Source organism: Abramis brama (genome assembly GCF_963993115.1).
Source record: "Abramis brama genome assembly, chromosome: 2".
NCBI lineage: Eukaryota > Metazoa > Chordata > Actinopteri > Cypriniformes > Leuciscidae > Abramis > Abramis brama.
The window spans coordinates 13,868,695-13,896,413 of record NC_139964.1 but is presented as its reverse complement, the minus strand read 5'-3'; the positions used below and the strand labels follow the sequence as shown (position 1 = coordinate 13,896,413).

Below are 27,719 nucleotides of genomic sequence, written 5' to 3'. Positions count from 1 at the left end.
ACATTTTCTCTCTGATTTTCATGCCATAACGAATGTGTTTAAACAGAGTAATGGTAACTTCAAACTTTATTATTTTCAATAAAACATCAACTTCTAAACCTCTGGTAATTCTCAATAATAACTTTTATGACAAACTGTTTTTTCATAAATTGAAGTTCAATGGCATAAAACCTAAAATATTACTACCGTATTTTTTACAGTAAAGCACTTGCAACCAGCTGCCAGTTTTTTACCGTAAACTTTAGTTCAATGCCGTAAAAACTAAACTATTTCTACCATATGTTTTACGGTAAAGTACTGACAACCACAGCTGCCAGTTTTTTACCGTAATCTTCAGGTCACTGCCATAAAACCTAAAATATTACTACCATGTGTTTTACGGTAAAGTACTGACAACCACAGCTGCCAGTTTTTTACCGTAATCTTCAGGTCACTGCCATAAAACCTAAAATATTACTACCATGTGTTTTACGGTAAAGTTCTGTCAACCACAGCTGCCTGTTTTTTACCGTAATCTTCAGGTCACTGCCATAAAACCTAAAATATTACTACCATGTGTTTTACGGTAAAGTTCTGTCAACCACAGCTGCCTGTTTTTTACCATAAATTTTAGTTCAATGATGTAAAAATTGCTACCGTATTTTTTTGCAGTAAGGTATGGTAAATGCAACGGAAAGGGTTTTTTTTACAGTGTACTTCCAAAATCTGTTCATTTAACAGTATTTTACTGTAAAATTACATGAATTGTCCCATGAGAGCTATTACAGTTTTTCACTGTATATAGTAAGTGTACATACTGTTAACATCTCTTTTCTGTTGCTTTTTTACATTTTTGTTACCTTTAAAATTATGATTTCTTTTTACAGCGTGGTCGTGGGACCCTGGTGTAGTTCTAGCAACTGCATTTAGGCTTCACAATTCATAAAAGTTGTTCATATGTGATAATTATGTTGCAGGACAAAACATGTATGTATCATAAACTTTTGTCATTGTTTTTTTTTTTTTTTTTTGATAATCCAGAAGCCTATGGGAAAATCCTATTGTGTTTTTGTCGAGGGAATCAGTGTGATGTGAACTGCTGGCTAGATTACAAGTGTAAGACTCTGCTTTCTTATGACAATGAACATAGGAAGAGAACTGATACTTGAGTTGTACTGTTACTAAAATACTACAGGATAATCATGTGTTTAAAACAAGTAGTAGTAGTAGTAGCCTTTATTGTCTTAAGTACCAGCGCAATTAGCCATCAACCTGTCCATACAAACATACATACAATGACATTTATATAGTGTGTTTTACATGAATAAACAATATTACCACCATATTTTATTTTGATCTCATCATTTATATTTAATATGTCCTTGAAGAGTTGTTCACTGGAACGCTGTGTGAAACACTCATATTTTACACACTGTGTAAATGTCACAGATCCTCATTCCCTCTTATAATGAAGTGGATCATCTCTTCCTCACAGAGTAAAACACTGCTTATATATTTAATAAAGTTTGGTGAATTATCACTGATGTCCTGTAGAGCTGATGTGGTAAGAGAGACAGAAGGGGAAGGAAATATATATTTCAGTTGCTGACACACATTGTTCTCTCAGTACGGAAGAGAACGACAGTAACGTTTGTCACACAGAATTTGGTCTTTTATTTCAGCGAAACGCTTGTCAAATTTCATCATGTTGGACGTCCTGCTGCTCTTTTCCAGCATCTGTACAGGTGAGTTTGAGACTCTCAGCTCTTTTACACAGAGTTTGACATCTTCTCTTGTTTTTCCTCTGTTATCACATGATTATCAGACTCATATGGATGACATTTGTAAGTTATTATTCTGGCCTGCTTATGTCTCTTGCTCACACATAACAGCTCTATATAATGATATTTGTGTTTTCAGCTGTTGCTGTTGGAGCTTCACAGACAATTAATGGATACAGAGGAGAGAGAGTTGACATCAGATGCTCATATGAATCTGGATATGAATCAAATTCAAAGTATTTTTGTAAAGGGGAGTGTCCAAGAATTGGAAATAGAATCATCATGGTTGAATCAGGATCTCCAGCTAAAGACGAGAGATTCTCTCTGACTGACGACACGATGGCCAGAGTTTTCACCATCACCATCACTGATCTGAGAACAGAGGATGAAGACCAATACTGGTGTGCTGTGGAGAGGACTGGACCTGATGACTATTCAGAGATTTTGTTGCTGGTTAAAGAAGGTAAGTGATTACATTTGTTAATAGCAGAAATGAACTGCATGGAAACAAGCTGAGAGTGAGAGATCAAGTCATTAATCTTGAACAACCCCAAATCCAGGAAAGAGTGATCATTTTATAAAATGCAATACAAATGAAGAATCTGTGATTTGTTAATTCTGTTTCAACTTTATTTTACTGACAAAAGTACAAATAAAAGATTTCCCATGTTTTTGTCACACTTCATATTAGGGTCCAATTGTCACTATAACTATGACTTGGTTGTGCGTTAAAGTGACTTTACTGGATTTCTTTGGCACAACAAGAAACAGAGTGATTAAAACAGAGATTGAATGAAAGATTGTATGTATTTTAAATGAACTTCAGTGTCAGTGTTTTAAGTTGATCTTTCCTGTGACCCTTCAGATAAAAAGACCACTGAAGTTTCAACCATCAGCCCTTCTTCAAAAACACCGTCATCTTTCAGTACAACAGAACTGAGTCCACAATCAGGTCAGTTCCTCTGTCTGTCGCTCTTTATGACTCTTATTTCTTGAATATTGTGCTTCTAAATGTACTTGAATTCATGTTAGATGATTCCTTTGAGATTAAATGTGTTAAAGTTGTTGAAGATTGAAGGTTCAGTCCTCAGATGTTTGCTCCCGTTTATTAAAAATCCACAAATTGCTTTGGATAAGAGTGTCTTTAGAATGAACATTTAAATATTTTTATTTGAGAGCAGGGGCGGCGCCAGCCGATTTTGCCCTGGCTTCAGCCCCGAATGTTTTGAGTGTAGCCCCGAATGTATTTTGAGAAGTTGACAGACAAATTTGAAACCGGACAATAGCCTATGTAAACCATGTAAATCATAAGTTGCCTTATTTTCATTGTGCTTTGGCTTTGCTGCTGTCTCTGACTGGTGATTGTTGAAATCTGTCTCACACAGAGACGCAGAGTGAGTGATTTCAGCCTAGAATATCTCCAGGATTTGCGTGCAACAGCGAACACTCTCACAGCAATTTATTTTATTGTATAAATAACGCAGTCAGCAGCGCCGCACAGTCCTCTGTCAGATGAGATGTTGTCACGGTAGGCTATATGTCAGGATATAAAACTCAGAAAAACGAACTTTCCTGTCGTGTCAGCCATGTGCTCGAGGCGCGCACTCTTCAAATCCAAATTTTCATGGGGGAGAAAATTTGTTTCTCTCTGTCAGCGACTCATCAAACAGAAACTGAAACAACAAGAACAACAACAGGAAATACTACAGTTCAACTCTATCAGACAAACACTAGTAAGAACACAAACTACACTTCCCGCAATGCAGCTCTTTGACAACAGAGAATAGGCTCATTTTGGAGAAAGGAAATTGGTTTGAATATTTGTAGAGGCACGTACTCGTTTGGTTAACTTCCCTTGATGGGGTCAGCCCTATGTTCGCACATTTCTAAGAATTTTTTTTTTTTACTGAAAATTTTGAAAATTATTATGTTCCCACTGCCCTATGTTCCCACAACTATATGCTCCCACAGTCCTATGTTCTCTTATTTAACTATGTCCCCTATTAAGGGTAGGTTTTAGTGCTTGTGCTGGTACAGGGATAGCCCAATTACATCCCAGACAAGTATCCCTCCTGTGAGGGGTAGGTTTAGGTATGTTAGGGTTAGGGCTGTGGGACACTTTGACATCAACCACAGGCAGAAGTGTTTCCTTCTGAAGAGTTGAGGTTTACCATTGCAGTTTCACTTCAGTTGCACAATATTATATAGACTATTATTCACTAAACAGTATAATCAGAATCAGCATTGTGTTGTTGTGTTGTACATCTGTACATTGTGTTGTTCAGATCTGGCTTCTGTTGCTGGCGGTCTGGGTTCGGTTCTGCTGGTTCTGACTCTGTGTTCTGGAACCTTCATCATCCTGAAGAAGAGGAAGAGGAAATCTGGGACAGGTAACAGTTTGTTTGTGATTATTAGTGTTATTATTTAGTTCTATTTTAATGTGTAAATTGACTGACTCTCTATTTTCATGTAGCTTTATTTCAGCAAAACATGCAGCACAATACAGAGGCGAGTGTTCAAATCTTTACCTGTAGAAGATCAGACATACATGTTAAATGATTGTTTATTGATGAACAGAGATAATTATTTATATTAATTATTATTATTAGATTATTGATGTATGTGTTGTTTTTCAGACTGAACACATGTATGGGGACATTCCAAACACAGACGTCACCATGGTAACGTCTTCATCCAATCAGACGCCTGCATCACACCACAACAACTGTACAGAAGTCTCTACTCTTTACGCCACAGTAACCAATCGCCAGCCTGATTCAAACCCCAGTCACACCCACTCGACCAATCAGGTGACAGATACAGCCGGTGATTATTATGCCAATATAAAGTCTCCTGAAGCAACACAGGACAGTGGGACAGAACTGATCTACGTAACAGCAACACATCCACAAAACATCTCAACACATCCACAAAACATCTCAACAAATCAGGGTCCGATATATTCAGTGATCAACCATAAATGAAAAAGACTCTCAAAATTTGGTAAAATCTGCATTGCTTTAATTATTCAATCTTTTGTCACACTTTTCTGTACAAAACATAGTTTATAAAGTGTATAATGTATAAATAATGTTCACAGTCATCTTACTAAAAAGATTTAAAAACAAATTGTATTAGTACATCTCATCTACAGTTAAAGCTAATAAAAGTTAAATTCCCTTCTTTTTACCCTGTTTATCCTCTGCTCCTCTCCTGGAGACACTGTGTGAAGTGATTCTGGTGTTTCAGAGTCAGTGTCGCCAGATCTGGGTAACAAAACTAACCTCTTAGTAATAAAACTGAGACTAGTTTCTCAAACCTTCACTAATGGCTTTCCTGAGCTGTGAAATGAAAGACAGTAGGCATCTACTGTAAAATTATGAGATTTTTACAATTTAAATGTTGCAAAAAGAAAACTTTTTTTTTGTCAAGAATCATTGTTTGAATGGCCGTCAATGGAGAAAGATGCTGTTGAAGCCGTGTAGTTCAACATCTTAATATGGTTAATATGACATCTACCAGCAGGGGTTATTATGACATCTACCAGCATGAGTTAATATGACATTTCTATAAATATAATTATTAGTCTTGGCTGACATGTGGCATTGCTATGGCCTGCTTGTGGCCCAGATCTGGCAAACAGGAGTGAGCCACCCAAGGGCCGTCATTCCACGCTGCATGTTCGTCAGATCATCTTTCCACGTGTGCCAGATGTGGGCCGGATCTGGGACATCAAAATGTTGCTATGTGGGGTGTTGTCTTGCACATCAAAATGTTGCTATGTGGGGTGTTGTCTTGCACAGTATCTTGCCACAAGGTTTGATAGAATATTGGTTGGAAACAAGACAAAATACGTTGTTTGTTTTCCTAAGTTACAGACACCGGCCCTGTTGGTGTCATATATATATTTTTTTTAAAGCTGAATATGTCTCATTAGATACTTTAATGGATGATATAAACCATTTATTCAGGATTGGAAAGTGAATCATGTATTTTATTTCATTATTATTTTTATCACATTTCAGTTCATGCTTGGACTTTTAGTTTGTATTTTGATTGGTTCCTGTTTTTGTATGTCACAGACTTCCGAAGCTTTGTTTGGTCACAGGCTTTTTCTGCTCTGTAGGACCAATTTGTATTGGTTCCTTTTTTCCTTTGTTATTTTCCCGCCACATCTTAGTTGCCATGGACACCTTGATTAGTAGTTTCAGTTCAGCTGTATTAGTCATGATCTGGGGCACGTTCAAGTTCAAAACGGTGCCCAACGTTTTGCTACGGTTTCCGGGTTGAACGTCATGTTTCCTGGAAACGGCGCACCGGTGTGCAACGGGGTTTGAGATACGTTTTCTCTTGTTTGGTGGGTGTGTCAGAACTGCAGTCCAATCAGCAGCAACATGTATATAAAGCACGCGGTATTAAAGTGAACTCGCACAATGGGTTCAAGGAAAGTAATTTACAAATGTGTTCGATGCAGCTCGGTATACACAACAACTGAGGATATTAGAAGACATGTTTGTTGTAAGTTTTATTGTAAAAATATAGGATATCAACATAATGATGTAGTCGTTTATATTTTTAGCTTCATTGCAAGTATAGAAATAAACAATGGTAATTAAGTGATTTTCCTAAAAATGAGAAAGAAAATACAGGGTATTAAAACAGTATGAACTACAAATAAAGTCAGTATGTGAGGCTAAATAGATGTGTTTTAGTCTGAATTAGGTAAGATGTGTGCTTCAGTTTCAGCAATCCCTTCACTCGATTGGGATGTTCTCTTTTGTTCTGGGCGGCAAGTGCAGTAACTGTAACATCGGGCATATTTTGTAGTATTAAACACATATTTATACCGACTTCATCAGGCTCCGAAAATTCTTCACAAAGAACACAAAGAATGGCCTTCTCAGCTGCCATAGTTGCAACTCTTGCGTCATCAGAACAGTGTGTTCAACGCATCACCGTTTCTGTTTAAAAAACGTTGTGCAACGTTTTGTCGGGGCTGAACGCAGCCCTGGTTAGTCATGTCAGCTGTGTCTTGTTTCTTTGATTAAGTCCATGTGTGTTTAACCCTGTGTTCTCCCTCAGCTTCTGTCGGTTCTCGTTAATTTTGTTGTAATGTGGTTTTCTCTTGCTTTCTTCCTGGGTCCTGAGTGTTTTATTAAAGTCTTTCTTCTAGAATTATTTCTCATTGTTAGAATTTCTAAGTACCACGTTATGTAACAATTATGTTGTGTCTGTAGTTATTAATGTGAATATCGTTTCCTTGTTGGATGTTCAGTTCAAGGTTTGTCTGTTTTCATCGGTTCACTCCTGCTGGCTGATGTTGGAACTGCACCATTCAAAAGTAGATGAATATCCGTATAAATCATTGCAAGCAACATATAAATGGCACAGATTAGTTTGGTGCGATTGAGATGCTTAAGAAAAGCTTCATCATTATAATATTAGGAGACCTTTAGCTTCAGTTAAACATGTGATGTCTTCGGCTCACACTTGCCAAACAGGAAGTGAAACTACAGCCACAGGAAGAGCTTTGAGGCTTCAGCTAAACACACTACGTTTCCCACAATGCAACTCTTCTCTTCCAGAGCTCATATGATTGAGAGAGTGATTTTAATGTTCAAGAAATATTCTGTATTATTTATAGTTTCTGTAAACAACAGTGTTTCCCATGCTGTTGATTACCACAGAAAACACCCCTAACACACATTTCTTCTTCATCTCATGTCTTTTTCATTCAGAGTTTGGCAATGATTGTTTCCTTAAAATGTTTGACATTTTTTCCTATGAGTGGATGATGCTTAAAATTAGGGATGGCCCGATACCGATACTGGCATCGGGGATCGGGCCGATACTGTCCTCATATACTCGTAAATTCGCTGATACCCCGCACCGATACAACATACATTTTGCGAAAAGAAACTGGCCGCCGCGAGTGCTTTGTCGAGGTGAACTGAGGCGTGAAACTGGACGCGCGAGCTGCATCCCTTAGTTTAAACAGACATCAGTGGAAAGTTTGTTCAGTCGGATGTCAATGGCAACGAAATTAAACGAGGCATGTAGCTTTAGCTTATTAACTGACGAGATAGCCTGACTTCGTCATACTCATATTCTAGTCAGAATGTGAGTCTGATACCGCTCCATAGAGATTTAACTATGGGGCGTGTCTCAACCGAACCAGGAAAAAAAAAAAACTCTGCACTCAATTGGATAGACCTACAACCAATCAGAGCAACGGAGTAAATGACGCATGTTCTTCATTCATATTTTCAACCAACAAAATGTCGCGGCTCTCTGTTCCTCTTTTAAAATGAATGCGCTGTGGATATCTTCTATAACAGACGCGATGGCGGAATCTACACATGATGTTTCATAAACAAAGTTCGGGAGGAACACGTAGGCTACAAATAATCAATCCAATATCAACTTGTCATCAAACAATACCATGTCTAACGTTACCCTATATCAGCATGATATTCACTCTGTCAACTTACCTAACACTCTGTCACGATGTGACAAAGCATATGGAACTTATTCCCGCTGAAGCAGTGTTTCTGGTGGGACACTTGTGAGTGAAACTCGGTCCCCAGGCCTGTGTGTGCGTCTGTTGCCATGACAACCCCAACAGATTGGCAACAGGTGTGGGGAATTTACTCGGAGAGTTTGGAAGAAGCCTCGTCAGCATTTGAGAGGATAAAAAGCAGGAGAGAGAGGCGGTTGTTGTTGGTCTTTCTCCCCCGTGAGAAGTCGTTTTATTGGGCGGTTGCAGTTATTGGAGTACTGGTGAATGAAGAGGAGAGTGTTGGCTTGATGAGAGACTTGAGGACAACAGAGGGAGAGTGAAATACCCCGTTTGCATTGGAGAAGAGCTAAGTAACTGAGAACTGAGTCTCGTAATTGCATGCATTTGACACTGAATTGGATGTGGCTTGGAGTGTTTGGATCACGATCATAAATATCACTGAGTGGATTGTATTGATTCATTACCGATCTCTTATCTCTCCCTCCATTAAAAATGGTGATGTGAACTCTGCCTGTGTATGTGAAGAAAAACATCCCAAAACATCCTCAGCAGTATTGATGATCACGGCCCCCTCGCACAGAGACCCAAGGGTGAGTGCTGGCTTTAAATTGCACTTTGTGAAGTGAGTTTGCAGTGCCTAGGATTGACGTTTCCCCCACATTATATGCTTGGAGTGGAATTGCCGTGTGTGTGGAAGATGCATTCCCTTTTGCTGTGCACTCTCCCTGTGCTATGCTGGTCTACTGTCAATAGTGAGAGTTCTGTGACATTGATCTGTTCTAACTGTTTGGATGTTGAAGAATTATCCTCTGAGGATTTGAATTAACCCCTCTGTTTGCGCTAATAGGAGAGGAGATGTCCTGTTGCAATGTTCACTGTCTGTCCCAGTAGGAGCCCCGTGCAGCCTGTCGACTTCGAGTCTGCTGCATCCTTATAGTCACCTGTGCTGGGAGAAGTGGCTGTCCCTCTGTCACGAATGTGAGGCCGGCACGCTCTGTCTGAAATATCCACTCTGTCTGTGTCAGGAGAAGCCCCGTTCAGCCCGTCGACCTCGAGTCTGCTGTATTCCTGCAACTCATCTGTATTGTGAGAAGTGTTCGCTCCTTTCCATGCATGTGAACTGTATACTTTGTTTGAAGCATCCATTCTGTCTGTTTCAGTAGAAGCCCTGTGCAGCCTGTCGACTTCGAATCTGCTGTATCCTTGTAGCCAATCCTGTGCTGGGAGAAGTGACTGTCCCTCTGCCACGAACGTAAGGCTGGCACGCTCTGTGTGAAATATCCACTCTGTCTATGTCAGAAGAAGCTCCGTTCAGCCCGTCGACTTCGAGTCTGCTGTATTCCTGCAACTCATCTGTATTGTGAGAAGTGTTCGTTCCTTTCAACGCATGTGAACTGTATACTTTGTCTGAAGCATCCCTTCTGTCTGTCTCAGTAGAAGTCCTGTGCAGCCTGTCGACTTCGAGTCTGCTGTATCCTTGTAGCCCACCTGTGCTGGGAGAAGTGACTGTCCCTCTGCCACGAACGTAAGGCTGGCACGCTCTGTCTGAAATATCCACTCCGTCTATGTCAGAAGAAGCCCTGTTCAGCCCGTCGACTTCGAGTCTGCTGTATCCCTGCAACTCATCTGCATTGTGAGAAGTGTTCGTTCCTTTCAGCGCATGTGAACTGTAAACCTGTCTGCAGCATCTATTCTGTCTGTCTCAGTGGGAGCCCCGTGCAGCCTGTCGACTTCAAGTCTGCTGCATCTTTATAGTCACCTGTGCTGGGAGAAGTGGCTGTCCCTCTGTCACGAACGTGAGGCTGGCACACTCTGTCTGGAATATCCACTCTGTCGGTGTCAGAAGAAGCCCCGTTCAACAGTCGACGTGGAGTCCGTTACCACTTTGTAACCCCCTTGTACTGGAGAAGTGTCTGCCCCCGCTGTAAGCAAGCGTGGGAACAGTGTGCCGTGTTGGAGCCGCCATTCAGTGTGCCCCCCCCCTACCTAGTTACTCACCGGCTCGCCGTGTACCTGCTGAAGGCCCTGCTCTGGTGTTGCAAAGGAAGTAGAAGAGCCTGATCACACCTTACCCAAGGAAGACTCCCCTAGCCACCCCACCATAAGACCGTGTACCTGCCGTATACGTACCTGACTGATATCCATCTGCTCCAGATTCCGTACCTGTGAAGGAAGGAAGGTTGGAATTACTTACTTACCCAAGGAAGACTCCCCAGCCACCCCACCATAAGACCGTGTACCTGCCGTATACGTACCTGACTGATATCCACTCGCCCCAGAACTTCGCATCTGTGAAAGAAGGGAGGAAGGTTGGAGGTACCTACTTACCAGAGGAGACTTATCGGACCGCTCACTTGCTAACCGCATCCCCGCCTGTGAAAGACCTACTTGATCACCCACCTGTTCGTCGTCCACCTACTGCAGGGTCCGCACCGAGGAAGAGGGCGGGAGAGTCCCCGGTCGCTGCACCGTTCACCCTCGATCTCTGAGGGCAATAAAGAAGATTTTAGATTAGGATTTCCAATTTGCTTTTACTTCAAAATAAAACTTGTTGAATTTTATTCTCTGTCTCCGACTCTTTCCTCTGACACACTCCTCGAGGTGGTCCTGGTTCAGGGGTGGGCGCAGTCTGGCTTGGCCCATCCCGACCTGTGACAACTCCTTGACAGTTTTTCAGCATCCCTTCACCACCCCGAATCCTCACTCTTGTCTTGTTCTCTCACAACCAGGAACACGGGGGGAGTATGGCTACCGAGCCCACAGCCCTCTCCTCGGACAGCACGTCATATACGCATTTATTCTATCTAACTTATTTGTGTGAACTCGTGAAATCTCATATACCCATTTATTCTATCTGACTTATTTGTAAGTGTGAACTCGTAAAATCTCAATTCTCCAGCTGCAGTCGTCTTTGTTTGTTGTAAACTAATTCAAATCAAGCGCTCTTTGATGGTGACGTGGGTGATTACGTAACCGCAGATCATCTGTCCATCATCGATTAAAGCCCGCCCTGGCAATTTGATTGGCTCGGCCTTTTGGGAGCCGAACATAATTACTCCTCAACGGATCGAGTCCAGACCGAACTTCCCGACCAAAAAATGTTGTGGGCGGGGTTCCAGGCTACTGACGAGAGAGAGAGACAGAGAGCGAGAGAGTGAGCGCACTTCTGTTGAATGCTCTTGATTGCTGACCGTTCACTCTGACTCAGCACATGTTATTTGGATGAAAACTAAATCATATATGTAAGTAAAGTAAAACATGAACTGTTACCTGACTGAAGTATAACGAGTGGTTCCCTACATTATTACAGGACGTGTGTGCAGGTCAAGAAGTTTCATGAACGCAAACATCCGGAGCGCGCGCCCCGCAATCCAGCGTCTCAGCGTGCGAATACTGAATTAAATTGTCTTTCGCTTGTACGGACGAATTCACACACAACTATGTAATAACGCCCGTCTTGGTGAGTATCCTATAGTAAACAAGTCGGTTATATCTCAAATGAACGTAGCATGTTCAAATGCGGTCCGTGCGTTCGGTCTTAAAATGTAATTAACATGTCTTGAAAATATATTAAAACATTCAGAAGTAGAAAAAGAGCAAAAGGGCAACAGAAAGCTCTCAAACATGTTAAAGGCAGAACAGAAACAGGATGTGGTTGATGAATTCACAGTTCATTTCCTGGTCAAAACTGAGAGGCGTTTTCACACCTAACGCCACATGGAAACACAGAGATCACAGTTTCTCATCACGTGAGACGAGAAACAAGCGTATTATTTTCTCTCCACTGATAGATGAGAGCAGTATTATTGCTGTTTGAGTTTCAGAGAGTCGTGTGAGGAACTACTGAGAGTTTCAGACTGATTTTCTGAACTGAACTGATGAAGAAATGAAGTTTCCACTGATAGTTTGTGTGTTTCTGCTGACGGGTAAGAGCTGAAGATCTCTACTAAAAGTGTGTATTATCTAACATTATGGTGTATGTTATCAGTGTACATGAGTAAAGCAGTGTGTGTGTGTGTGTGTGTAGTGAGCAGTTCACTGTCTGAGGGCATTACAGTGAGAGGAACAGAGGGACGACGAGTGATCATTACGTGCTCTTATCCAGAAGGATATGAAAACGCTTACAAATACTTCTACAGAGGAGTTTACGGAGAACGTGTCCTTATACTAGAGTCTGATGGAGGAGAGTCCTCAGTGATCAAGGGCAGATTCTCACTGAAGGATAATCCTCAGACCAGATCATTTACAGTGACCATCAGTAACCTGAAGATGGAAGATGCTGGACCGTACGGATGTAGATCTGGATATAATCACTACACAGATATCCGGCTAAATGTGATCAGAGGTGCCTGATATTCAACACTTAAATCTGCAGTCCGTAACTTCTGCCACTCTAGAGGTTAATAAACTGCTGCGTCCTAATAATACTGGATCACTGGATTACTGGATTGCTCCTCAGCGGTGTGACCAGACCGGTGTAAAGTAGTCCCAGTATAAACACTTATTATTATAGCCTACCGCAGTGATTCAGGAGAAGACAAAAACACGCTTTGAAAAATGGATTCATGACATTCTCGCTCATTATATAAATTTAGTAAATTTTGAACACCAAAAAGTTACGGACTGCAGCTTTAACACCAATCTACTTCATCATTCATGTTTATTGTTTTATGAATATATGTATTATGGCGTGACGCTCTTCTTCATTTTTCAGCTCCAGAGACAACGACACGTGTCCAGATCTCAACATCCAGCATTAGTCCGTATAGCAGCACTGAACACACCAGCACAGGTAAACACACGCACACACACACACACACACACACACACACACTGACATCTGCACTCTCACACACATACACACACACACTTACATCTACACTCTCACACACATACACACACTGACATCTACACTCTCACACACATACACACACACACTAACATCTACACTCTCACACACATACACACACACACTTACATCTACACTCTCACACACATACACACACTGACATCTACACTCTCACACACATACACATGCACTGACATCTACACTCTCACACACATACACACACACTGATATCTACACTCTCACACACATACACACACACTGATATCTACACTCTCACACACACACTGATATCTACACTCTCACACACATACACACACACACTGACATCTACACTCTCTCACACACACACACACACACACACACACACACACACACACACTGACATCTACACACACACACACACACACACATACACACACAAACACACTGACATCTACACTCTCACACACACACACACACACACACACACACACACTGACATCTACACTCCTCACGTCCATTTTCTCACGCACAGTAAAATCTCCTCCACAGGTCCTTCATCTCTTTCTTCTCAACATCTCTTCAGCCTTTAATATGCTTTATCTCTGGTTATACCATGGTCTGGGTGAATACTCGATTCTGATTGGCTGCAGGGTGTCCGTTAAAAAGTGATAATGGACACCTAGGAAAGGGGTCCCGTCAATTTGCCTGATGACAGTTCTAAATGATTGCGCTGGCTCAAACTCACTGATCAACTGCTGCGGTCGGGTCGCTGTGGCCACGTTGCTTGGCAACGCCTGTATACGGGAGATATTAAATAGTGCGCTCGACTTAATAAATAAAAACCCTCACGATTTTTACTCTAAAACACATTAAAGTATTATTAATTGATTAAATATTTCTTTCTTTCGTAAGTAACCATGGTATAAGCGGGTTAATGCCCTTCGAGGTGTCCATTATCAGGTTTTAATGGACTTCGGCGGAGGCATTATCAGGTTTTAATGGACCTCCGCTGCGCGTCGGACGGTTCATGCCTCGCCGTCGTCCATTAAAACCTGATAATGGACACCTCGTCGGGCATTAACCCTTACTTATTTCTTCACCGGACACTTCACTTTATCACTTTCTTTATTCCATAAACCAATTTTTATTTTATTTTTACACTTTAGCACTTTCTTTGTTCTGCAGTTTCTGAGTAAAATCATCTCATAATGACAGTAATAACATGAGCTTTACGTGGGTTTGACAGAGACTTTTATCCAAAGTGACTCTGTATCAGTTCAGATAATAAAGTGTCTAATAAATCAACATTTATAATGTGATTATCAGTGATTTGAACAGAAAACACATAATTTGTTCATATGCAGAAATAACAAACAGTGTTAAGTGTGTTTTTGTCTATTATTATTATGTGTTATTATATCACTGCATGAGCGGCACATTCACAGTCACTGGTGTTTCTCTCTGTCAGCGACTCATCAAACAGAAACTGAAACAACAAGAACAACAACAGGAAATACTACAGTTCAACTCTATCAGACAAACACTAGTAAGAACACAAACTACACTTCCCATAATGCAACTCTCTGATCACATGATCACTCTTTGAAAGGAAATTGCTTTGAATATTTGTTGAGACACATTTTAAATGTTGCACATATCAGATTTCATGTGGTTAATTTGGTTTGACATCAACCGTAAAGAGAAGTGTTTTCTTCTGAAGAGTTGAGGTTTACCATTGCAGTTTCACTTCGGTTACACAATATAACAACTGTATATTTACAATATTACAATATTCCTAATGGTACAATAATCAAAAGGATTAATATCTGTTTAATTTCCAGTCAAAGGTCTGACAGACGGTTGTCATGAAAACATGACTTTCAATAAGCCTCATATACGTCTCATTTCATGCATTAGTCTTTGATTTAGTCACACATTTTGAATCTCTGATATTGTGATTCTTCTGGCTGTTTCTCTCTTGTGTTTTTCAGGTTCATTTGTGATTATCGTCTCTGCGGAGACTTTAGTTTTACTCCTGATAGCAGTTCCACTGATTATAGTGGCTGTGAGAAAGAAACAGACTAAACTATTGTAATGCTTTAGATAACTTTAGGAATATAGAAATAAAACCCTCGGACATGAACGAGTTCTTCTTTAGCTTCTTTCTCTTTTATTAACTTTTCTCTTCACCCTTTCCTTCCGCTCTTCTCTCTATCCACCTTATTCCTACGCCCCATGACGCTTTGTGCGAATTATGGGTGTAACTACCATTAAGATGTAAACAATCAGTGAAAAGGCTTGCTCTATGAACGCAATACATTAAAAAAGTGTCACAATGAGACGACATTAATATAGCCTACTCATCCTTCAACCATCGAACACTAAAAAGAAATTTAAAAGTGTAAAAGCATCAACAAGGTACTTTTAACAGACCAAATAACCCCAAAAGCGCGAGTCTTTCCACAACAGTAACGGACGGGTTAAATATCACTGTAGTATTATATCTGTATTATGTAAGTAACTAATGTTGCCTTAATCAAAAATATTCATTAACTTCAGCATTACGTGATACTATTTCAAAGTGATTTCCGTAATTTTGACAGATTATAAATTGCATTTACCTGTAAAAACAAACCTGGAAAGAGACGTGAGGATTTGAGGAGGAGAATAACGAGAGATTCTTCGTGCATTGCAGTGAATTATTAATGGAATATATAGTAAATTAAATTCGGGAGAACAGACCACAAATGTGCAGCATATGTTGTCCTTTTTCATACTTTTTCAGCGGATATAAGAGAAAAAAGAAATTAATCACGAGGAAAATAAAGCAGTGACTGTAAAGAGCTCTTGCCATAGATATTCTTGTTATAACATGTCACGTTAAAAAATCCAAGTATAACATTATTCTCATGATGTCTGAAAATAAATCATGAAGGCAAATTTACATCTTATCCAGTCAAACTGACAGATCAGCTTTATTTGTAGTGCAACCTTATGATTTGAAATGATTCGTTTCAGCCTTTTTGAATGGAAGTTCCCCAAACCGGAAGTGCCACCCATAATTCAAAACGCAGTGAGGTCGCCAGGAATACGGTGGATACCTTCGTCATAATAAAAGTCCTCACAACAACATCCACTTTAAAGGTCCCATATTGTCAAAACTGAAATTTCCTGGCTTTTTTCATGATAACAGAGGTCTAGAAGCTGTGTAATACCATATAAGTTTCACAACAGTCGATCCACAGACACATGCACACAGCCTGCATAAAGTAGCTGTGCCTTTTCACAAGCCGTTGTGACTTCTGTATAAGTGTGACGTCAGAACTACTCAGTCACCGCCTTCAGTGCCCCCCCGAACACTGCCCACCGTCACTGCACAGGCTTACGAACAACATTAATACAAGAGACCAGTGGCTAATGCTTATTTATTCAGAAATACCACAGCAATGTTCGACATAAACCGTCTGTTCTGCTCATTTCACGAATGACGGCTTCATCAATTTTCAAAGAAGCTACTCATCAAAGATGATGCAGTCCTTACATTGTTCAGTCCGACCTTAAATTCGCAGCCCGTAAATAAACTTCTAACACATTTTATGTTACATTATGGAGCAGCATAACCTGATATAGTTTGTAAACGGATATGTAACACTAACATGTTGCTAAATTGATGCTGATGTTGTCTTGTACAGTTTCCATAGTTGTCACAAGCTTTGATAGAATATCTGTTGGAAACAAGACAAAATACGTTGTTTGTTTTCCTAAGTTACAGACACCGGCCTTCTCGTTGTCTTTTGTTTTTGCTAGAAACTAACGTTTAGTGTACTTGCATGGGTAACGTTATTTCAGGCGCTGTAACTGTCACATGTGAAGCTTTTATTAACACACTCCTGTATCTTCACACCATTCATCAGTTTGGAGAGTTAATCATGATGATCTTCCTCTTTCAGTTCATCATGTTGCTGGTGGGAATGTGATTGTGATCACAGCGGCATCTGGAGGATTATTCATCATCATCGTCATCGTCATCATCATCATATTGTTCATATTATTTTTAATGTAAATAAAAATTTATCAATAAGGAGTACATAAATATATATTTTGAACTAATTCATAAATATATTTGATTATTCATTGTATATTAATTTAAATTAATTGTGTTTTTGACAGTCAGAAGAAAAGAATAAACAGAAGATCTGCTATAAATGAGGTGAGATGATCAAAAATAAAAATGGCTTCTTTTGTATATTTAGAGATGTTGTTTATGGCTGGTCCAACTTGTGATCAAGTCAGATTACATCATAAATATGTTGTGAAATTATCAGACTGCTCAAACATCTCGTAACAAACTGACAAACTCTGATTGAGACATTAACTCAATGTTTAAAATCTCTTCTTCTTTTTTGTGCTGTAAATTCCTTCTCTCTGTTTCCCTGTAGAACGATGATCCCAGTGCAAACACATATGCAGCTCTTCAGCTCAAGTCCAGGGCCCATATCCCTAAAGAATTTTTGTGCAAAAAGTGGCTCCTAGCGGCCAAATTCTAAGAAAATTCTCAGAGTCATGACGTTTTCTTAGAATTTCCCCTAAAAGTGACACGAAAATCCCAGTTAATATAAAAGCTATTCCTCAAGATTCCTAGCGCTTAAAAGGGCTCCTAAGGCGAGATCTGCTAAGAGCAGGGAAGAGGACTTTTAGTGGCTTAGGAGTTCCCCTAAGCAGCTGCACAAAATGGCCAACAGAGGAGGCAGGAGAGATGTCCTGCAAACACTGGATGACAGGCCAAATTTTCCTCATAACATACCTTTATGTTCGTTCACCAACTGGGCCAGCAACAAACCTTGCTCCTCAGTCCAGTTCGGCTTGCGATTCCTTTTTTTCTCCATTTTCTGTGTTTGTAGGATATTTGTTAACAAGCCTTCATAAATAGACCAGCCAGCAATCACAGACATTGATAAAAGCTGAGCCGTGTTACCCTCGTTAAGACCACACTGAGTTGTAACGTTGCAATTTCTACTTCATTAAGGACAGCCCCTTGAGATAGGCCATCTTGTTTTCAATGGGGTCCATATGGGAGTGAAAGTACAAAATATGCCAGCTAGGATATTAATATGAGCAAATAAGACACGAGTCATTATTTGAACAGGGTGTAATGAGCTTAAGTTTTCACATATTTTAGATTCTAATGTTAGGCTATAACCCCTACAGCTTACTATTCATTTTCCAGATATTTTCTTGAATGTGAAATATTATTTACAATTACAGTCTGCATAAGATTAGAGTGTATAATTATGTTTATTGATTTGAGGGTACATCCTTTGCTCATTATCACCAAAAGTTCATTTTCATCAAACTTGTAGGATCAACCAATCCAACACAGTCTCACTCCCTACACGTCAAATGTCTGACGCATGGTCCAGGAACCCTGGCGTCATTTTTTAACGCACTGGGTATACCCTTGGCGTCATTTTTCAACGAGCAGGGTAGTCCTATAGATTGAACCGGGGACGTTCAACGTTGAAATTTGACGTCTTGGGTAAGCACACCACAACATGTTGTCTGCCATTACAACAAGACTATACTACAAAAATAAAAATGAATAGGCTACAAAAAAACGATCTATGCCAGGGCGAGTCAAATGGCGGCCCCCAGATAATTTGTATCTGCCTCTCCAACTGGTTTTTGATGTTTTAAAACCCTCGCAATCTGATGTCAAAGGTTTAGCGCGTTCATCAGCGGTGAGTTTAACAACGCACATGGTGTGCAACCGCATTCAGCGGTGAGTTTACTCCTTTAACTAAAGCATGCTGGATAACAGATTTTTATCGGATTTTTTTATTTATTTTAATAAATATAATATGCTATGATTGTGTTCAATTAATCAGTTTATTTATATATTTTTTTGTTTATTATTAAGTCCTTTAAAACAATTACGCTGACGTCACCGGGTTATCCCAAAGTTCATTGCGATTTTCCTCTCGGTAAGTACGGTACATTAATATACATGGGTCTATCATTTTTACATTTACACACCAAAAACTGTTGAATCAGAACAGTAAGTTTTGTTTAGAAACTTTAGTTTTGTAAGGTGGCCATTTAAGACGATTATGATAGAATAAGACATTAGCTTTCTGCACCAAATGTGCAGTCTAGCAAAGTTAACGTTAGCTAATTAAATTCAAGTTAATTTTTGTCGCATACAATCATTTAACGTTAACTTAAGGTACGACTACGATCATAGGGGAATACAGAAAACCAGCTAATAGCCATTTGCTAGTTATTTAATAATTAATTGTGTTAAATGTGATTAATTAGGTAGGCATAATGAGACATACTGTAACTTAACTTAAGTGTTAGCTGTAATGTATGTCTGCGTTGGGATTCTTGCGGTTGTGTTGCTCTTTGCCCCCTGTTCTGTGCCCATTTATACATATAGTAGTGTAACTTATAACTGTGCTAATGAAAGCATGGACATGAAAATAAAAAAAGCACATTAAAAATTAAATCTGTGTTAATTAAAGCTAGTTTTCTAAACTACTATGGCTGCTGAGGGAAGTTTTTGATTAAAATAATCACAGGGAAAAGGAAGTGATCCAGTTAAAAAAATGTGTTTCCTTGTACAAAAGTATAATTAATAACATAAACAGATCATAAAATGGTATTGGTTATCAGCCAAAATGGCATTTTGTATGGTTGGTATCAATATCAGCCAGCCTTCAGTGTCAAGATTAGTCTATTCTGGCCTAATATTTACTATAAGCACCCACACCCCATCACATCCCAAAGCATGGGCAAACTAGAGATCAACATTTTCTCAAATTATTAAACCTTTTAGTTATTCAGTATTTATGTAGTAGTATGTAGCCTGATCTTCAAATTTGAATTTATATTCTTCCCCTTCTCAACAGGTCCCCTAGTCCCTTCATCATTTACTTTAACTCCAGCTTCATTACAAAGCAAAAACAAAGGCACTTTTAAGAGCCACATTTGTCTAGTTAATTGTTGTCCGTCTCTCTGTTTCTCTGTTGTTCTTGCTCTTTTGCTCTTCCCCTAGACACCCCTCCCCTTCCTTTTATTGTTGTGTTGTCAGTGTGTTGTCTTGTTTGTCCTTGTTCACCATGAGTGAACCAAATGATTCCGATGTCGATCAGGTCCTTAAGGAGCTTGATGAGCTTGTTGGTCATTCTAAATTAAATTATGAACTCCAGAACTTGGAAGGTTTCATCAATAAGATGCAGGGAGAGCAGGAGGCAACACCATCCACCAGCCATCAACCTGTCCAGAAGGCTCCACCATCTACTAGCCATCAATCTGTCAGGTGGCTGAAGAGAGACAGTGATGGAAATGTTGTCTATGACAAACCAAGATCATCTCGAAATAAAACGGGTCAGTTTTCTTTTTTCAGTCATAATACTTAAATGAGAACTCCTGTGGTTTTCCACATATATCTAAAACGGAGATATAGATTGTTTTACCACTGGGATTGAATACATGAATGTGTCATGTGTCTTGTATGATATTTTATTACATACTCATCCAAAGTGGTATAGACAACGACATTGGGCCAATAAAAATTTGTATCATTCTGTGAAATAAAATGAGCTTGTCAGAATCTATGGAATTGTAATGGTGTAAGGTTGATTTGGGTTTTATTTTCTGCTACAGCTAGTCACCGCTACAGTCGTAAGACAGGTGCTCATACTAGAATGTTGGACAGCAGCGTTGAGATAACTAACTACTGTCCACATAACACTGTTGGTATGTCCTTTATTTTGTCTCTATTAGTTTATTGTTTATAGATTCTAATAATTAAAATGTAAATTACATATTTTTGCAACAGAATAATTGACAGCATACATGTTGCACACTTTGATGGTGTAGAAAATGGATTTTAAATATGATGTACTATTTTAACAGAGACTTTCCTTGAAGAGCTAAACCACTCACAGGATGATGACTTGGATGATCAGGAAACGGCACCAGCACCACCACGAGCTTCCTCAGACTGGTCTACTCGAAAAAGTCTCCTCTCAGACATGTGGGAGAAGGAGAGACCCTGTCTGGTGAATACCATGGTGGCACAACAAAATGCAACAACTCAGATCTGCCAACAATGTGGCAGTCCAGCTGCTGTCCGTTGTCGTGACTGCCGACCACAACCCTTCTTCTGTGCTGATTGTGATGTCAGTATACACCGAAACCACGTGTTCCACAACAGGGATGCAACAATAGCTGGATTCTTTCAGCCATTGCCTCCAACAACCTGTGTCGTGGAGAGGGCTCTTTCCCAGTGTGGTAAGCTGTATTTCTTTTTTTTTTGTGTACCATTTAGCGCTGCACAATTTTTGCAATTGTAATTGCAATATGATCCAACGCAACTGCCTAATGATAATAATCTGCAAATAATCATGCATAGGTACATTTGTGACATTTGACTTTTATATTCACTTCATCCTCCTTGACTGTGCCACTTCTGGTTGGTGGGTGTGTGTAGTGCATGAAGGGTCCAACAATTCTGATTGGTGAACTTAAGTCGGAGATTAAAGAGACATTTGGAATATTGAACTGAATCATTCACATTCAAAAATCATATTGGAAATGGTAATCGCTTTATCTGTCAGAAAAAGCACAGTTATAATACTCAGCCCTAGTCTCATTCTCAGTTTATTTAAATAACTTCACAGTATAATAGGCTTCATAGGAATCTTTTGAGTACTTTCTCTGAAACACAAGTAATGACCTTCTATCTTTTTGCTTTTCAAATCATTGATTTTTTTTTAATGATAATAGAATAATTCCCAGTTAGTACATAGGATGATACATGTCTTTAATCCCTGCATATGATGTGTCTTTCAGTGTGTATTTTGCCATTGGAGATGCCCGAGAAAATATGTAGTTGTGCTACGGGATCGTTGAGTGTCAACACAGGAAAAGTTGTTGCTGTGGTTACAATGAATGGTAAGAATAAAATGAACTTGAGGGAACATTCAGATCAAGTGGCTGTAGCGTCCATATCACATTCTGGGCAAAGTTTATTTAGATATTCACAAACATCTGAAGTAGCCCAGTGGTGACATCTTCTTCTGTCATGCTTTCAATTTCAAGCTTCAACAATAGAACAGCTGGAAAGAATTGAAACCACGTAAACAACACTGTCAGTAGGCTGCTTAAACCCCTTTTTTAATTGCTGCCTAACAGAACAACCAGCTGAACTATAATTACATACTCTACTTTCTCATTTGTATATGTTGTTTTACGCACATTTCATTTGCGGAAGTGCAGTGAATTATCTGTTCCTCCCGCACCAGCAAATACACCTGTCTCATCCCGGCCAGTCCTGCATAGAGCTTTCAAAACCTGTCACGCACTGCAGTCTTTTGTGTCGGGACATGCGGGGGGGACCCTTTTGTTCCCAGTGCATTTGTCAGATTTATGCATAATACAATGTGTTCTTTATTTTTCCAGGAAGATATGATCTCAGTATGCCTGAGATGAAATGCGAGGCATGCAAAGCCACTTGGAGCGCTGGAGTGGATGACTTGGTCCGCAATGACTACTGGCCGGCTACCCTTCACTTTTCCACAGTGTACGCTACAGATGTGTTTTGTTCATATGAAGAGTTGAAGATGGCAGCACCAGGACTGTCCTGCCAAGCGTTTTTAAGAATGCTTGATCAACGAACTGTCCGCTTTGGCCGTGTGAGTATTAGTGGTGGGAATCACTAACAACTAGTACTAGTATTGACGTGTATCGCAGAATGACAATTATGAACACATTGATTATTGTAATTGGAGCATGTTGATAATATCAAATCAGTAATTTAGCTATACTCGATACATTGATAGAACATTATCTAAGATCCAAAGTCTTTGTAAAAAGTACCATTCAGTAAAAAATCGAAAACCAAACTTTGGTCATGATGTTTTCTGTCCATGACATACAAAGAGCCAAAAGATTTCCCATGATGCACTGGGCTGAGCGGCTGCCTGTGGAGGCTCGATGCTGGAGGATTTGACATCACCTTTGACCTTATTAACTTTAGTTGATAGATGGATGGTTGTTATGATTTAACAGAGTTAGGACGTTTCTGTAATAAGGCCCCAGGTGTCCCAATGCTTTTAGTCTATATAGTTTATGCATTTGTACAACAGCATGCACTGGACATAATTTTATTTCCCTCACTTTTTTCTTCAATGCAAGTTCACTTTTTTAATATCCACCAGGAGAAGCAATGAAAATAGTAAAAAAAAAATTAAATGTATCAATGTTGAGCATCATGTTTTGATAAAATACTGTGAATTATGTTGACATGTTTTGAAACAGACTGGGAAGATCACAGCAGACAGCTTCAGAAAAAGCTTTTTGGAGTGGGAGGCTGTTAGATTTGAGGTGGAGAAGATCTGCAGAGAGGATTATTTTGTCTGTCCTGCATGCACCCCAGACATGCTTGCTGTTTCTGTGGATGGAAATCGCAAGCACTACCGCTTTAAGAATGCAGCAAGGTACTTACGAAATTTGTGTAATTTGCAGTGTTGTGTTTGCTGTGTCATATTGAAGTTCAATGTGTACCTTTCTTTCATTTAGATCTGAAGAACAAGCCTTGTTTAAAGACATCTTCATTGCAAAAGATGAAGAAGTAGAGAGATTTGTGGATTACATCCATTCGACCACCAACCATGTAAACTTGTTGTATAATATTTCTAAAAACACCACCAATAACATTTTACAATGGACATTGCTTGGGTGAGTCCTGACTATATCAACCTTTTTCCATGTTGTAGGTCTCTGGAAGAGGTGTCTGTGGAGGGGAGTGGTCAGCTGCCAGGGAAACATCCTCAAGATCCTCAAGTAAAATTGATGAGGAGGGACTTGAGCTTGCGCTTGCGGTCTGTCGTCATGGAGTTTTTCTCGGGTGCTCTCAACATGTTTAGGGGGGAAATCTTTGCTTATCCCCTCTACCTGCAGAACAAGCTGGCAAATAAGCCAATAAGCTTTTTTGCCATGGATGTGACCTGCAAATATTGGCCCTACCTCAACAAAGTGGCAAAAAGCTGCCCGGAGCTCCAGCACCTTCTTGGCATGAAACCATTCCTCTCAGTGTTTCATGCCAAAGCCCATGATTTTAAATGTGAGGTAAGAAAACATTACTATGTCATTGACTGTCCCTGAACACCTGCAAAGATATGCTGGCAGCTTTTAAGTATTTTCTTTAATAGGTTAAATGGAGTGGAGCTCACCAGCAAGGGGCCGGATTGACACTTGGGGAGGAGGTTGAGCAGTGTAACGCCTTCCTCTCTAGGATTGCTGTGACCACAAAACACATGTCCAAAGCAGGTAAGGTAACCACACACTGCACTACTTAGATTGAAAGTGCTACAAGAAAATTGTAGCCAGTGAGGGACATGTGGTACAACACAGATTAGTGTATTTTTTTTTCTTTTTTCCAGGACGTACAGACATGCTCACACTGATGGCAATGCGCTGGAATCAGCAAAAGTTTAAAAACTTGGCTTCCTCACTTGCCTGCCGATATCAGAAGGTAGAGATGAATATTGTTATTTTCTTTTATTGTAAATACCTTCTATTGTATATTTTTGTAGGTATAACATTTTTCTTCTTTCGTTTCCTTTTTTTTTGTTTATTTGAAGGCCACAAAACGCCTGGAAAGCCAATGTCTAGACCTGGAAAGCATGAGAACGCAACTGGCAGTGACACAGGTTGAAGTTGAGGGCTGGGTCACTGATATTAAGGAGTGGGCAGAAGGTGAGAGTTTACATGCTTAAATGTCTCAGTTCTGCATAATAATGGGAGACATTCTTCTGCAAGTAATTACTGTTTTAAAATTAAATCATACATACACTAATTTTAGTATGTACACACTGGAAATCATGTCAAAACACAGTGCCCTGAAAATACTTGAATAGTGCACAGTCCATAAGTTGGAACATCGGACATTTCTTGCTGTTAGCGGATCCCATCTTGGCTACGTTGTCATTTTCTTTGGTGTACTCTCTTACATACTTATTACATTTTATTTCGATAGTCCACTTTAGACATTCTACTAACTATAAGTAACTTTTCAACTACATGTCAACTTACTCTCATTAGAGTATTAGTAGACTGTAGTAGACAGTCGGTAGTCTGTAGGTTATGGTTAGGTGTTAGGGTTCGGGTTAGGAGAATAAGTTGACTTGTAGTTGCCAAGCAATTTATAGTCAGTGGAATGTCTGTTAGGGGACCAACGAAACAAAGTGTTAGCAGATATTAAGCAGACACTCTACTAATACTCTAATGACAGTTAGTTGACTTGTAGTTGCAAAGTTACTTATAGTTAGTAGAATATCTAAAGTGGACTATCAAAATAAAGTGTTACCCATACTTCTTATACACGCAAAGACATATGAAATTATTATTGAGACTCACCTGTCCTTCCTCAAGGAGATTTTTTTTTTACAAAGGATAATCGTTATGACATTCAGTGTTACATTGAGACTTAGCTCATTTTAGTTACTGCCATAATAATGTAAGTGAAATGTTTACACTTCTTTTCTTCTCAGCAACAACATCCCAACAGAATGCCGATCTTGCTGCGGTGACCAGTCGAATGGAGGTGCTAGTGGCCAGCATTAAAAGAAGGTCCCAGCGCCTTTACAAAGACACCGATGGCAGCAAAGGTCGGGCCCGGATTCGGCGCAAAATTAGAGAGGAGAAGGCCATTCTTAGCTCTGTTGTTGAAAAATACAACAGTATGGTTCCATATACAGAAAGAATCGTCTTTGACAACATTCTCTCTGACGAGACAGTTTGGCCATGGCAACTTTCACATGGTGGTATGTACAGAAATCTGTTGACAATTTTGTACGATATGCATAGTAGCAAAAAAAATGTATTCCTTTTCCCAAATTGTCTCAGAAACACAATTGACTTATGTTCCACAACTGTATCCCAGACACTGTAGATTTGAAAACCAAGAGGAAGGCATTTGATCTTGTGATGGCAATAAGGAGACTTGAGGAGGAGAAGAAGATTGTCCTTTCTGAGATGGCAAAGCATTGGAAATCTCTTTCCACTCGTGCAGACACACTCAAGGAGATGTCATGCCAGCTTTCCAGTGAGGCACTGAAAAGTACGTATTTAAGTAATGTGTTGTAAACGTGTAATACTATACTGTACATTGTATTTTTTATTTTTTGATAATTTTTTGTTTTACTCCCATAAGGTGAGCTGTGGGCTCTAAATGAAGAAGGGGTTAAGGGTTTCCTCAGCTTAACTTTGAGAAAAAAGCAAGAAGTCACCAGAATGATGAAGCATGCAAGAGACTGTTATGCTCAAGTTTTGACTGGAACAAGTGTGGACTTCCAGAATGATTGGGATGGATACGACAGTGATTCTGAACTGTCAGACGACGGATTTTGAGGAGCTCCTTTGTCTTGATTTCTTATGGCGCTTTTCCACTGCATAGTACGGTACGGTTCAGTTTTCTACGGCGCGCTTTGACGCGTTTCCACTGCAGATAACGGTACGGATCGGTTCAGTACAGGACGCTTGTGGCACATTTTCACTGCATGGAACGGGACAGTACGGCTCGCTTTAAATGGTACCTGGTCTGTTGAGGTTCCAAGCGTGCCAAACTGGTACTAAACATGACGTGAACACACTGCAGATCACTGGTTGGTCAGAAAGAATCGTCACTACCAGAGTCACTGTATTTGCGACACGAGACACCATTAAAATAGCCAGTAACAGCCACCGCTATTTTAAACTACTTACTTTATTTAGCAGTATTTTGTTTTGCTGCCATCCGCCTCATTTGAAACACGTTGTTCCGTCTTGCAGTTATAAACATCCACATGCCGAAATCAAGAATATAATCCCCTCGATAGGCTTCAATGATCCTGTGTTGTGCGTTTGTAATGTGTCGCGTTTACGATGACATCATCGGTAGAGGCGGCGCGGTCCTTAAAGAGGTACTAGTGCAGTGGAAAAGCAACTGAGCTAAACTGAACTCGAAACGCGCCGTGTCGATCACAGTCGTACTACGCAGTGGAAAAGCAAAGCGAGCCGAACTGTACCGGGCCGAATCGAACCAAAACGTACCGTACTAGCAGTGGAAAAGCGCCATTATATTTGTCAGTGTTTCCTTTTTAGTTTTTTGACAACGCAAGTTATAGGTTCTCAAGGACGTACACACACAATCTCAACTGGCTTATCATCCAGCGTCTCTTTTTTTCCTCCTGTGCCCGCTCGCGGTGTGAAGCATGTGTCAGCGCTATTCTCCGATATGCACTCTAACAATGCAGCCCTATTTCTGAGGAGCAGAAATGTTGCCGTGGGGAGCCACCACGGTCAAATAAACATGGAGGAAATACTGTTTGTAAGTTAGATATGCTTGAATAATGGTCATTATATCTACATGTGACATTACAACAATAATATTGAATGTAGTTATAGAAACTGAAATTAATTTAACTAACTGTTTTTCCAATAGTCCTCTTCTGTTTATGGTAGAACAAAACACTGCAGAAAATTTTGCAGGAAGGTGGAACGTGGAACAGCGCGGGGGGGGGGTGGCCCCCGGGGACCAAACGAAAAAAAACTTTGACAATCC

The 27,719-nt window shown here is 39.9% G+C and overlaps 4 protein-coding genes across 6 annotated transcripts in view; 3 read left to right on the top strand and 1 right to left on the bottom strand.

The window, feature by feature from the left end:
* The window catches only part of LOC311077688 (B-cell receptor CD22-like), a 271,893-nt gene that overhangs the window by 135,389 nt on the left and 108,785 nt on the right, over positions 1-27,719 (bottom strand). The gene's annotated exons all lie outside the window — the stretch shown is intronic.
* LOC311078075 (uncharacterized protein) lies at positions 1,018-4,949 on the top strand. 2 transcript variants are annotated; one of them, XM_084106748.1, is made up of 7 exons: positions 1,018-1,724; positions 1,900-2,223; positions 2,626-2,712; positions 3,416-3,493; positions 4,046-4,150; positions 4,234-4,268; positions 4,397-4,949. In XM_084106748.1, the coding sequence occupies exons 1-7, from the start codon at positions 1,685-1,687 to the stop codon at positions 4,742-4,744; spliced, it is 1,017 nt and encodes a 338-aa protein (XP_083962874.1). In that variant the 5' UTR covers positions 1,018-1,684; the 3' UTR covers positions 4,745-4,949. The 2 variants fall into 2 exon arrangements, with proteins under 2 accessions (XP_083962874.1, XP_083962875.1); XM_084106749.1 differs by lacking the exon at positions 3,416-3,493 and having other exon boundaries at positions 1,021-1,724.
* Positions 11,822-17,680, top strand: LOC311078077 (CMRF35-like molecule 2). Its single transcript, XM_084106752.1, has 7 exons — positions 11,822-12,206; positions 12,308-12,625; positions 12,995-13,072; positions 14,580-14,657; positions 17,062-17,170; positions 17,282-17,321; positions 17,551-17,680. Exons 1-7 carry the CDS (start codon positions 12,167-12,169, stop codon positions 17,656-17,658), a joined length of 771 nt encoding a protein of 256 aa, XP_083962878.1. The 5' UTR covers positions 11,822-12,166; the 3' UTR covers positions 17,659-17,680.
* Positions 18,790-27,655, top strand: LOC311078072 (uncharacterized protein). Of its 2 annotated transcripts, none has more exons than XM_084106744.1 (9): positions 18,790-18,890; positions 19,029-20,497; positions 20,777-20,869; positions 21,029-21,406; positions 21,968-22,069; positions 22,577-22,809; positions 23,435-23,613; positions 23,696-23,789; positions 23,893-24,192. In XM_084106744.1, exons 2-9 carry the CDS (start codon positions 20,230-20,232, stop codon positions 24,040-24,042), a joined length of 1,497 nt encoding a protein of 498 aa, XP_083962870.1. In that variant the 5' UTR covers positions 18,790-18,890; positions 19,029-20,229; the 3' UTR covers positions 24,043-24,192. The 2 variants fall into 2 exon arrangements, with proteins under 2 accessions (XP_083962870.1, XP_083962871.1); XM_084106745.1 differs by lacking the exons at positions 18,790-18,890; positions 19,029-20,497; positions 20,777-20,869; ... (1 more) ...; positions 21,968-22,069; positions 22,577-22,809 and adding exons at positions 24,328-24,445; positions 24,559-24,650; positions 24,760-24,874; ... (1 more) ...; positions 26,061-26,237; positions 26,331-27,655 and having other exon boundaries at positions 23,575-23,613; positions 23,893-24,244.

What these genes read in the sequence shown, in the direction of transcription:
- LOC311078077 (XM_084106752.1), top strand. Translation starts at nt 12,167, where the DNA reads ATGAAGTTTCCACTGATAGTTTGTGTGTTTCTGCTGACGG. An exon ending in TTGTGTGTTTCTGCTGACGG is followed by an intron (nt 12,207 to 12,307) that starts GTAAGAGCTGAA and finishes GTGTGTGTGTAG; the next exon opens with TGAGCAGTTCACTGTCTGAG. An exon ending in CACTGAACACACCAGCACAG is followed by an intron (nt 13,073 to 14,579) that starts GTAAACACACGC and finishes TCTCTCTGTCAG; the next exon opens with CGACTCATCAAACAGAAACT.
- LOC311078072 (XM_084106744.1), top strand. Translation starts at nt 20,230, where the DNA reads ATGAGTGAACCAAATGATTCCGATGTCGATCAGGTCCTTAAGGAGCTT. An exon ending in CGCTTTAAGAATGCAGCAAG is followed by an intron (nt 23,614 to 23,695) that starts GTACTTACGAAA and finishes TCTTTCATTTAG; the next exon opens with ATCTGAAGAACAAGCCTTGT. An exon ending in TCCATTCGACCACCAACCAT is followed by an intron (nt 23,790 to 23,892) that starts GTAAACTTGTTG and finishes TCCATGTTGTAG; the next exon opens with GTCTCTGGAAGAGGTGTCTG.
- LOC311078075 (XM_084106748.1), top strand. Translation starts at nt 1,685, where the DNA reads ATGTTGGACGTCCTGCTGCTCTTTTCCAGCATCTGTACAG. An exon ending in CTTTTCCAGCATCTGTACAG is followed by an intron (nt 1,725 to 1,899) that starts GTGAGTTTGAGA and finishes TTGTGTTTTCAG; the next exon opens with CTGTTGCTGTTGGAGCTTCA. An exon ending in GAAGAGGAAATCTGGGACAG is followed by an intron (nt 4,151 to 4,233) that starts GTAACAGTTTGT and finishes ATTTTCATGTAG; the next exon opens with CTTTATTTCAGCAAAACATG.